Raw genomic sequence first — 13,094 nt, 5'->3', positions numbered from 1 at the left:
CTTTGTTGCTGGTTGGTTTAACTCATGATTAATTGTATAAGTAAAGAGAAACTTTACGGATAAGGGTTAGGACACATTCGCAAGGCGCAGCATCGTCACTATCGTAACATGGTGCGACGAAATGCAGAGATATCGTTGATATTCGTACAACGAAGCAAAGATCAGCAAGGTAATTCGCTAACTAAATGATTATCACTGAATGAAAGTCATCAAGCTCATTTGACATTTATTTTTAATCCAGTGTTTTTTTAAGAAATAATATTTTATATCGCTCAGTGAAGCAGCAAGGTAGACGAAGAGTTACAACCGTGAAACCAATGTCAAATGAGCTTGATGGCTTTCATGTGATGATCAATGAATTAGTGAATCAAATACATTAGTCTTTTTAAAACGAAGACAAATTCGTTACATGTGATTCGAATGTGCGTAGCGGAAAAGACTAAATGGTTATTGGCGCGGTTTTTATGCATCTTTCAGTCTGTAGAAGTCATAATGCGACGAAATAAAAACAGTTCGTTATACCTACCTATGTAGAACTCCCTGATCCACCCAGCTTCGTGTGAATAATATTATCTGTCCAATTAGGAAAATGTACCTTTCTAGATTATCTTTATTACTGTAGATGTAGACATGAACTGCGCGTTGTGATGGTGCGCTATATTCATAGTACAGTCTATAACTGGAGAAGAACCGCTTCTATTTGGGCATACGTTGCCTCTGCATTAAGGTGCCCACGCACTTGAACTGAACTGCAGCTGAACTGCACGTCGCGTCAGCACCCCGCACGATATTCTCTCCTTCTAATATCGTGCGGGGCGCTGACGCGACGCGCAGTTCAGCTGCAGTTCAGTTCGAGTGCGTGGGCACCTTTATGTTGAACCACGTTACGACAAAGACAATGCCGTGTTGATGTGTTCCGGCCCTAATGGGAAACTTTACTACTAACTCTTGTTTTCAGGTTTAGATTATATTAATTGATGGACAGCAACATCCAGTAAACGACTTAATTGGATTAATTCTGATTTATAGTTCTACTGTAGTAGCTTATTTCCCGCGTAACTAAATTAAATTTTCGCGTCATTGTTTCGCCCTAGTAAGTAAATAAAGTTATTTACAACAGCTAGTTTGGTGAGAGGACGGGTGGTAAAGTGAGTAAAACCGACAAACAACTCCACATTTAGAACGAATACATTTTGAATTTCAAAGGCCTTGTTTCGTTTTATGACCCTGCGTCAGGTTACGCTACGTTACGCTTTAGCTATGCTTTGTACGTTCCCAGTTTATTGGATTTGCAAGCAATGACATTATACCGTAGACATGTTTATCATGATCAACCCATCGCTGGGCCACTACTGAGAACAGGACTCCTCTCAGAATGAGAAGGTTTAAGGTCATAGTCCGTCACGCTGAAACGGTTCAACAAAGCTAGTTTTTTATATGGAGGGATGTGTGCTTGGATGGGAGCTACGGATAGGCTTTATTGGTGAAAGCTACGCTACGGATGGGAGCTACGGATGCGCGAGCGTAGCCCTAAGGCCGCGCTCACTTTGGATGCGAATTATATCGTACGTAAACGTATGAACACTGTTCGTACGAATTGAGTGCGCACACTGAATACGTTTTTCTCCGTCAAATACACAGAGTACCAGTGTTAGCGCATACGTGAAGTCATCTTTGCTGCGATGAATAATCTTTATCTTTTGGATAATCATCTTCTTAACCGTAGATTGCGACGCCGTCGTCGTTATCGTAGAACCGAATGGGTGCGCGAAATATTTTTAAAAATGCCCTACGCTGAATATCACGTAAGTGATAACTGGAATCACTTTGATCCCACAAAGATTTATGGCCGTGAACCAAGTTAATTAATTTTTCTACATCCATTATGAACGCACGAACGCGTAATAAAATCCCAACAAGTTCGGATTGGTTTCGGACGTCGGACTTGCACGTACGTACACGTACGACTAACTCGTGCGCAGTGTGAGCGCTTCCATAGTACTCAGAAGGTCGGGAATGTTCGTGCGTTTTCGTACGTTTCTGCACGAATAGAATTCGTATGAAAACGTATCCAAAGTGAGCTCGGCCTTACTCTCGCTACCGTCGATGCATCGCGTAGCTCGAGTGCGCATCTACTTCGCTTCATAGCACATCTTACTGGAAGGCTATATAAACCTATAGGTACTTATAATGGAAATCACTCACGATAGTTCAAACGTTAGAACTTAGAACATCTCTCTCCGCTACACTGCTTAGCATTGTGGAAACAGTCACATAATTTAATAGCTTAGCTTTGATTGGTTCACAGCATATCTACATGGTGCAGAAGCAACTTATCCAACGGCTATTTTTACCGCTACAGAATTTGGTCCACATTAATTAGCTTTTAGTTACTGACGTCTATTTTAGGTACCAGTACCCACGAAAACCGAATATACGTATAATATCTCTGCGTGAAAATTATCATACTGACTGACTGAACATGAATGACACAATACAATTACTTACCTACTTGCGAAAGCTAAGTGGGCTCCCGAAATTAATTCCACTTTATTAGCGAGACTAGAATAGTTACAAGCCTCCGCCGTTCAGGCTAACTGGTTAGTGGTTAATTAGTAATTACTGTCTCGGCTATTCAGAGTCATTTCAAAGTTAAATCCCAGCGCCCATAATTTAAATCCTGCAACATGTAGGTAGGTAGGTACATGTGTATCGCACTGATATAAATAGTAGAGTAGTATAATGGTTGATCCAAAAAACTGGTCAAGGTAAAGCCGAATTCGCTCATGAAGGTTTCCGTACCATCCTACACGAAATAACACTTTTGGTTTTTTTTATATAATTATAAATTCATTCGGATTTTTTCCTTTACTTGTATACCTAATGTGATGCCTGCCAAATACCATGATTCTAGGTCAACGGGAAGTACCCTATAAGTTTTTATTCCCTTGACGAGTCTTGACAGACAGACAAACAAACAAAGTGTCTTATAAGGGTTCCTTTTTTGCTTTGGAGATAACTCAAAATATCTCTATTATATCTTCAAAACCATTTGACCAAAATCTGAGAAAGGCAGACTTAGTCAATGTAATGGCCTCCTGGATTTCAACTTGTACGATTTATTGCGCTTCTTACCAATGAACTCAGCTTCGAAATACTTTTAAGCTTATTATATAACCCTATAAATGTAGAGCTTTAGGATTTAACTACAGTTGGTGACATCCTCTTACTAAAATATATGAAAATAGTTTTCACTATACAGTAGGTATTTCAGGTAAAGCAAAAGCACTACAGAGTATCTGAATCCCGGTTAAACACACAAACAATTTATTAATTGCTAAAAGTTATCTACAGTTGAAACGGTTTGCACAAAATATTTAGACATTGGACACGTTTTCAGCAAAGCGCAATTTAAACGACTTCCATTTCATGTTACGTGAAAGTTAATTAGTTCGTAGGTACTTGTAAACTTCAAGCATTCATAATAAATATACGTTTGTGCTAATTTATCTTCTTTGTAATATAAACTAACGTGGTTAAAAACATTCGACCATGTTATATTATACTTAAAACCTTCAAAAGATTTAACTGATTTAAACCATCACAGCTATACAAGCTTTTAATGAGGCTAAAGTTTGAATAAATGAAAAACAAAAAAAAATATGAATCCGTACTAATATTAGGTATAAATGCGAAAGTCTGTTTGTCTGTCTGTCTGTCTGCTACCTTTTCACGGCCCAACAGTTTAACCAATTCTGACGAAATTTGTTACAGGGTTAGCTTATATCCCGGGGACGGACATAGGCTACTTTTTATCCCGGAAAATCAAACAGTTCCCACGGGATCTTAAAAACCTAAATCATCACGGGCATCCTCTAGTAATGTTATAAACATTATTTAATAACAAAGTATAAGCTAGAGTCACACACCGAACATTGTGGAGAACTGTTTCTATTATCAAAACCGTGTTAAAGGTATGTAAGTAGTAAGTAGTTTATCTATCTAAATTGTACATAATATTACATTGTAGGATCATAAATGTGTTTGCCGACGAATCCGTCAGACGGCCCAGGGGATTACACATCTCGCTAGACGTAGATAGTTTTTGTTATAGGAAAGAAATAGGGAAACGTAAGTAATTAACACGAAACATTTCTAATAATATTATTACGGAAATTTACTAGGTAGTGAAGTGAATGATCATTATTTTTTCTTACTAAAGAATATCAGGTATATTTTAGTGTCGGCTCAACCGATGAGCATCGACTACTGAACTTCTATAATATAAGATCTCCGCAGCCAATTTTAGATATGTTCGAAATAGGTTCGAAATGACACAAGTGCTTGTAGATACATCGTAAAAGACTCAACCGAAAAATATATTCTTTAGTTCGTATACAAAACAGTGAAACAAGTACCTACTGCTTTTAGCTTTAATAAAAGCTTGAGCTTTTGATTGAAATATAAGTAAAAGCATTTTATTTCAATACACAATAATGTGTAAGTATATCGTAATATTTTTGATGTATGTAGGACGTAGGTGTATGTGGTGTTTCCCATGAACGAACATTCAGCACATAAACGAATAAAAAGACTTGCCACAAACACAAGCCAGCTTTGATGCGAATTTCATGTTTCATATAATTTCCATATAAATGGGGCTGAGACGACTGCTTTGAAAGGGATTTAGTAAATAAAACTAGATTTATACGTAAATTTAGACGAAAAATTACTGAATAAAGTTCAAACCCCGGGGAAAATTTAATATGCACTCCGTTTAGCTAATACTAAGAACCTAGTAAATACCTAGGAATAAATTAATTGGAAAATAGACAAAACGTTTTCTTATTAGTTTTTCTCAGTAGAAACAGCGTTTCTATACATTGGTAGATTTAGCTTCTACATAGTCTACACATCAGTTATATAAATGTCAGTTTGTATTAGGTACTAGGTATAAGCTTAAAGCACTAAGACTTAGACCGTATATTATTACTTAAGTTAAGAAAAAGTCAAATTAGTCAAAATTAACTTTTAATTAAAAGTGGAGTTCGGGAAAAAGAAATTAGGTTAGGTTGTAGCATCGCCGCCTCAACTACATGGAATTCCACTGCTGGACAGTGGACACTGGACTTAGGTCTCTTGTAAAGACTTCCAGCCTGAAGTACTACTTAATTGTCTCCAGCGTTTACCTGTGACTCGTTTGATGTCGTATGTCAACCTACAGTGGGGAATCTTGTGGATGTGAATGCGCCATTCCTGCATTTTGAGACCCCAACATCATCCGAGCTTATTACTCTTAGCCACTTCAACTTCCTATGTAAACTATTCTAGTTCTTCAACGTATTTTCTTATAAATTGCAAAACAAATGACAAACGTCTCTGATGCTACGTCAGAGGAAGCAGCCGCCTCTTGTTATATAGTAACAAGAGTTAAAAAAAACGTGTATTAATCACGTAGAAAGAGAAGAAAGACAAGAAAATCTAAGCGTAGCTCTCTCTGACCGTCTGAGCTTTCTCATGCTGATATTTAACATAGTTAGCAAATAGCAATAGAAACTAGATACAATAAGTCAAATTTTACATTCCATAGCAATAAAGGAAAAGACAAAGAAAATTTAAGGTAAAAATGGCGGCAATGACTCGCAACCTTACCTCCCTCGAGGTCTTTAAAAATGAAAATGCTATTTTTCAAGTTCACAATAGCACTTAAGTGACAGGTGCTCTGGGTGGTCCTACTGTCTTTATTTACATAATAAAACAAGGAGTGCCTCAGCCCTCAGGGGTTCAAATTACATTATATTTTATACATTTTTATACATATAAAGTTATTATTTGAATTTTACATAGAAAGGGATTAGGTACTTATGCAAACAACACACTACTAGGATAAAACTCGCGGAAGTCCATCATAATAGAATGAGCTTAACAAGTGTAAATTAATAATTTATAACACCCCCGACAAGTGAAGGTTACAGTAACTATAAAAGAGCTGATTACTTTCAAACGGCTGAACCGATTTTCTTGGATTATATATAGCTAAGAACACTCTCGATCAAGCCACCTTTCAAACAAAAAAAAAACCAAATTAAAATCGGTTCATTAGTTCAGTAGCTACGGTGCCACAGACAGATACGCAGATACACACGTCAAACTTATAACACCCCTCTTTTTGGGTTGGGGGGTTAAAAATTGAGCTATAGCATTAATATTAGCGTCTAAGGCTATAGGTAGCTGCTAAAGGTGCCTACCTTTAGCAGCTGCTTTCTTTAAATTGGCCGTTGGCACTTGCTAGCAAATATGATTACGTTAAAGTTAGTACACACTAATACCTACTATTTTATTCCACACATTTTGTTTCTCAGAAAAGAAGTAATGTTTGGCGGCACCAGGATCTAGGAAGCGGAAACCTTCACGGTAATGTCAACAACTATACAAAGTTTAAATTCAATCAGATTAACGTTTTGCGAACACATAATTACCGAACAGACATACAAACATCAATTTTTAACCGACTTCGTTGTAAATTAATAATATTAAATTTAAAACTGCAACTGATGCACTAGGAATGCTTTTCACACTAATATTATAAAGCCGAAAGTTTGCAGGTGTGAGTGTATGTTTGTTACACTGTATGTTATGAAAGATCACGCAATAACTACTGGACGAATTTGGCTGTTTGGAATGAAGATAGCTTTTTTCCCCGAAAATCAAAGAGTTTTCGTGGGATTTCGATCCACGCGGACGAAGTCGTGGGTCAAATCTAGTAAGAAATATTTCATTTATTGATAAAATGATTAACTAGTACTGTGGTTTACCTTATGAAAACATTTTATTACGAAAGTGCAAACTCGGTGTGACTGTGAGGTATTACTTGATTATTTTCCCAATAAACCAACGAGAGATATCAATAAATTCTCGCAGGCTCAATAAACAATGGTACCTATTTACTTGAAACAAATAATAATTCCAGTTCCATTTCCAATTTTCTTTAGGGTGCTTGTTTACCTAATATACTCTGATTGGAATTTGAGAAAATATGAATGGGATGTACCTACTGTTTTCGAATATACTTAGGTACTCATATGTATTACGGTTCTGCAATTTGGATACAGAGAAGTGACGGCGGCTGATTCCAAATCGAGAAATTCCAAATTGTCCCAACCACTGTCTTCGGGAGGTTCTCTGTACAGGTGAAGATACCTCAAAAGGAAAAACGGAACCCCTATAGGATCACTTTGTTGTCTGACTGTCTGTCTGTTTGGCAGATAGGTAGGTCTTATAGCACAAGTAAAGGAATAAATCTGAAAACCATGAATTTATGCTTATAAAAAATTTCAAAGTAAGATAACTATATACCAAGACGTGGGGTATCATATGAAAGGGCTTTACCTGTACATTCTAAAACAGATTTTTATTTAATTTTATGAGCACTAGTTTTTGATTTATCGTGCAAAATGCCGAAAAAAAATACCCGAGTACGGAACCCTCGGTGCGCGAGTTCGACTCGCATTTGGCCGGTTTATTTTGATTTTATAAATTCTTTATTATCAATAACATTTCACAAAACATACTAAAATAGGAATGACAGGTGCCTACAACTCGCATAGGATAAGCTCGCATTTTAGATGAACGATGTTGAGGACATTATATATTTGGTACTCCCTGCAGACGGGCATAGGTTACTTTTTTTTATTAAATTAAAGAGTTCCAATGGGGCTTTTAAAAACCTAATTCCACGCGAAGTCGCGGGCATCAAAATATATATCTGTCTATATTGATCACAGATATTAATATGTATATCAGTTTCATGGCAAAGTGTACAACTTAAAAGCTAACTTGGTCCCAAGAGATAAGTTACAGGCTTATTTTCTGGCTACAATCTCAGATGCCTGTGTGACTTTGAAAATTAAAAGTTATGAAGGCAATATTCGAAAAGTTTTCTCTTACTGTCAAGAGATTGTTGTGTCTGAGAATACCTCATATTAACATACAAAACGTTACTCTTCATGTTTATTTTCTCATCTTACTTCAGTGGATGAGGTTTATAAAATGCTCTGTGAGTTGCGACTTACGATACGAAATACATAATTAACGTAACCCAGTGATTAGATAGATTAGAATTAGGTAGTTATTAAGAAAAATCATTGGTATTTACACAATCGATTTATTTTATTATGCCTTTTGCGTAATAAACACACTTACTTTTGTACAAAAAATTAATACTTAACACTCGAAGTACTTAACGCAAAATAGCTATCATATCGTTATACAAGTGTAAATTAAAAATTTATAACACCCCCGACAAGTTAAAGCTACAGTAACTAGAAAAGAGCTGATAACTCTCAAACGGCTGAACCGATTTTCTTGGATTATAGCTAAGAACACTCTCGATCAAGCCACCTTTCAAACAAAAAATACTAAATTAAAGTCGGTTCATTAGTTTAGGAGCTACGATGCCACAGACCGATACACAGATACACACGTCAAACTTATAACACCCCTCTTTTTGGGTCGGGGGGTTAAAAAAGAAATAGATTACATGCATATCTAAAGTAATGACATAAAACTACGAGTTACAACACTTAGATCATATTTGTAGAGCGCTATCTCATCTACTCTCGTGCGTTTTGCATCTTCTGATTTACTGATTACGAAACATGTCTATATTGAAATTGACCTAACACCACAATTCCTTTCATAAAAGCATAATTATTATTGAAGTCTAGCATCTAATTGGCAGCGAGATCATCATCATGGCAGGTGATGTATCATTATCGTTACTTATTTAAAGTAAGGTACGTTTCCTTCCACAATCAAACAAATTTCTATAGGCTTTTTGATATTCATTTGACATGACGACGTAGATCACGGGATTAATACAAGATGAGAAGTACAAAAGAATGTGGGCTGTAATGTTGACTGCAGGGTGAGGGGTTATCCAGCGTAATACCTTCGTCAACACTATTGGAAGGTGACACAAGCAAAATGATGTCATAATAGCTACTATCATTGTTCCTAGTCTTTTATCTTTGCGCGTTGGTAGAGAAATTTTAAGCAATGCCATAGATCTCTTCAACACATTTCTACGAATTTTCGGTGGTCCAGACTCTAAAGGTTCTTCATCAGTATAACAAGTTGTTTCGTCCGGTGTTTCTATTGTTGAGGTTCTACAATGTTCCGATTTTGCAGTCCCGATATCTTTTAAGGGTACCCCATTTCCATTTCCTTCACTGTCATCGCTGTCCATAGCAGTGACTCTCACAGTTATTGATGAGGAGTCACCTGTTAATGTATCTTGGTTACTTGAACTTGGAGAGTTCTTATTAGTATCCGAGTTCTGAGATTTTTGTGTTGCTTTTCGTACTAGAAAGAATATTCGTGCGTAGCAGAAAAATATTGGTATAGATGGTAAAACAAATGATGCTATAAACATAAATTGCTTCGGAGATCTCTTGTTTTCATCAGGAACCATTGTGCATGATCCGTTTAAGGGGTCCAAATCAAATCTACCCCATTTTCCCAAAAATGTCGGTATCAATGCCAGTATTGGAAAAATCCAAATAACAGCTAACATTATCGCTAAATTTCTGTTTTGATAAATCCTGTGAACAAAATATAGATATTTAAAAAAATAACAATCTAGTAAATTTTGTAGTTTTTAAATATTTGCACGCCATTACATGGCAAGTATAGTGATACTAAAATTAATTGTAAAATCTATGCTAACCTGCATTTGAGCAAATAGATAAATGATTGATTGATTGATTGATACCACAATACTAGTAGTTAAGACGTCCACCTCTTATCCAGGAGGTCGGAGGTTCTATACCGGGAACGCACATCTAACACCTCTTACTTTTCGGAGTTATGTGCGTATCAAGCAATTAAATATCACTTGCTTTAACGGTGTTTTCTCCATAATATTCTCAAAGGTGTGTGAAGCCTGCTAATACGCACTTGGTCTTTGAAGTAGACTAAGGCCATAACTCTGCTCGTTCTGCAACCCGTGCTCTGTAGTGAGCTGGCGATGGGTTGATCATGATGATGATAATTATGAAATACAGAATCGTAGGTACTTATTGTAAGAATAAAAATTTATTAAGTGGTTCACTTACTTGCGGTACATTCTAGGGTAAACAATGATGATGTATCTGTTAACAGTTATGGCCAAAATAGTGAAAATAGAAACTGCAATTAAGGTGTATCTCGCAGGTGGGTAGAGACGACAGAGGAATCTGCCATGCGTCCAGGCACGATTCCAGAAAGCGGTGGCAGCGAGAGATGGAGTAATACAGCAGAAGAGCAGGTCGGCGCAGGATAGGTTCATTATAAATATCGCAGTTGCGTTGTGGACCTATAAAGAAAATAATACTTGATCGTGTGTGAAAACGCATTTAGGTATTTCTAGGTACATGATAGTTTTAAGTCCTAATCACTACCCATATTTCACTATCCATAATATTATTATTTCACTACCCATGTTATAAATTCGAAAGTGTGTTTGTTTTTTTGCTTTGCTAATTTATTGGGTTGTTGGTTTGTCCTCCAATCACGCCGCAACGGTAAATACATATTTTGAATTAACATAATAAATATAGACTACTTTTTATCCCGCCAAATCAAAGATTTTCCGCGGAATACCTATACCCACGATGACAAAGTCGCAGCATCATCTAGGAGGGTCACAGGAGAGTAGGTAGGGTACATACCTAAATCTAAAAAGTTGAGACCCGGTATTAAATAACTAACATAGTTGAATTACATCGTCGTCGTTGTGGTTCGTCTTGCTTGCCTGGTGGCTTTCAATAGATTCCTCCTACATCAATTTCATGCATGTTTTCATGCATGTTTAGCAGTGAAAGGGTTGCATAAAGCATGCTGCACATTGAACCAACCAAATAAAGATTTGTCTCATTTGACGGATTATAGCAAATTAAGCTTATGCAATACGCATTGTTAATTTTAATTAGTCCTAGTAATTTTGTTTGTTGTTTGCATATTGTTAAAGTCAAAGTCATTTATTCAAATTGGGCACTATTATACACTTTCTGACTGTCAAACAATAATTTAGTTGTGATAATTAATTCCGTTAACTTAAAACTAAAGGTATGAGGGTTCCGAACGCGCCCAGGTCTGAGAAGAGCCCACAACAAACTCATCCGGGTATTCTTTTTTTATTATCACCACTTTACAAAATCACTTAAGTATACTTATTAGAACTATCAAAGCTGTTTAGCAACTCATTCCCAAGCTTTCTTATCATTTAAATAATCCTTTAGGATTAAATAGGATTTAATAGGATTTTTCAATCAGTTTACATTTTATGAAAACTTTGAACTTGTTGAGAGACAACTCCAATATGTCTTCTGGAAGTTTATTAAAAACGTACACAATTACCAATAAATGAATTGATAACTTTACTTTACCTACAGGCGGGCATTACAAGTTTGGTTCCTTGAAGAGGAAAACTATACATAAATACTTGTACACTGATACAGATAATTATAATTAAATATTACGTATAGAATAAATCCCGTAAACCACAAAACGTCATGAAACCGCGTTTAATTAACATGTATTTCAGACAAAATTCCACTAGTATATTATTTAATTAACACATTTCAGGTTCTATGAATTTTACATCCAACATAGGATTATAATTATTTTGTTCAATTAAGATAGGAAACAATGAGTAAGTAGTGAGTACCCGTAAATATTAATTGATATCAAAAATATTCTACCTAATATTATCATAATACATATACAGGATGTTTGGTAATTAGTATATAAATAAGTTATAATTAGTATAAATTTTTATAATTTTATTTCGTCATTATACTTCAGCATTGTGTTTATCAGATCAAAGTAGCATGGGTACGTGCCGTCATTATATACTAATTACCAAACACCCTATAGTATTAAAGGAAAAATTTACTGACTGACATAGTAAAGTACAGCCAACAAAGCCATTTTCAACTCACTAGCTCGAAAGCCTTTCTTCGTTGTTTGAAAGCTGGAAAAGCTATTTTAGCCTTCTGTGTAGTCTGGAAAAGGTTGTCTAAATACGATCATGGTGATATGTATATACCTATTCTGACAAAGTAAAATGTGACACTGATTTGGTATCTGTAGAATCACACGCTACTAATATCTGTAGAATTTTTCACAATTGCTTGTTATAGTTTGTGACCGCAATAAAGTATTATGGATACATACACTTAGGTACTTACTCTTTTGTATCTCGCCAATGCTAGTATAGTAATAATGTTTCCAGGGACTCCAATAATCATCGAAATTACACAGCATGCAGATGCAAACTTCAGTAAACCGTCCGGATATCCTTTAAATAGTTCGACTGCAGCATAATCAGCATCATTCACAAGCTGCCTTACAGTATTGTTTGTAAAATCACCACTTTTATTCAATAAAGAAGTCATCCTGAACAATATTTATATATTTTTTAGTAACATACCTAATAGAATTAATGCTCTTTTATTTTTATTGAACTTAAAAGTCAATACTCTACAGTCTACCAACTGACACGTCTTATTTGTAAAATATAACTTAGCATACTCGTAAATGACTGTTTGTTCTAGGGATTCAATTTGTTTTCCTGCTGCCCAGGTTAAAAGGCTAAAGTCATCCTTTGTAATTAATGTAAAATTTAATTTCAGTGCATTTGTTCTCCAGGTTTTTAGGGTGTGATAAAAATGGAATATAGGTACATAGATTAGTTATAATTATAATTATGTTATATATAGGTATATTTAAAATTTCGTCAAGTTGCGTCGTCGGCCGTGCGTACCTATTTAATTCGAAATGAAAGCAAAGTTTGTTTCGTTTCAAAATTTCAATACCTAAGCTAAAAAGTTACAATTTTAAAAAATACTTTCTGAATTGAGAGCTGGAACTCCTTTTCTGGAGTCAGCTCATAATGGTGATATCAGATGGTTCACTTTTTGTTAAAATTATTAAGGTTTAAGGGTATGTGGCAAGAAATACAATTTCAACATTTGTTATTCTTCTACGGTCAATTACTAATTTTCGTCACCCTTTACTAAAAACCTAACTCTATTATTATAATACAGTTACCA

At 35.6% G+C, this 13,094-nt stretch overlaps 1 protein-coding gene across 1 annotated transcript; it reads right to left on the bottom strand.

Moving 5' to 3' along the window:
* Positions 1–8,453: 8,453 nt before the first annotated feature.
* Positions 8,454–12,551, bottom strand: LOC123873177 (G-protein coupled receptor moody-like). The gene is made up of 3 exons (XM_045917901.1): positions 12,231–12,551; positions 10,116–10,354; positions 8,454–9,602 (listed from the first exon to the last, which is right to left on the bottom strand). The coding sequence occupies exons 1-3, from the start codon at positions 12,435–12,437 to the stop codon at positions 8,786–8,788; spliced, it is 1,263 nt and encodes a 420-aa protein (XP_045773857.1). The 5' UTR covers positions 12,438–12,551; the 3' UTR covers positions 8,454–8,785.
* Positions 12,552–13,094: the final 543 nt, after the last annotated feature.

Source organism: Maniola jurtina, chromosome 16 (genome assembly GCF_905333055.1).
Source record: "Maniola jurtina chromosome 16, ilManJurt1.1, whole genome shotgun sequence".
NCBI lineage: Eukaryota > Metazoa > Arthropoda > Insecta > Lepidoptera > Nymphalidae > Maniola > Maniola jurtina.
This window is presented reverse-complemented; position numbering and strand designations above follow the sequence as displayed.

Bases quoted from the DNA above. Each gene is read 5' to 3' on its own strand.
- LOC123873177 (XM_045917901.1), bottom strand. From the start codon at position 12,437: ATGACTTCTTTATTGAATAAAAGTGGTGATTTTACAAACAATACTGTA. The intron at 10,355-12,230 runs GTAAGTACCTAA...TTTTCTTTATAG, and splicing joins CATTGGCGAGATACAAAAGA to GTCCACAACGCAACTGCGAT. The intron at 9,603-10,115 runs GTAAGTGAACCA...TTTTGTTCACAG, and splicing joins TACCCTAGAATGTACCGCAA to GATTTATCAAAACAGAAATT.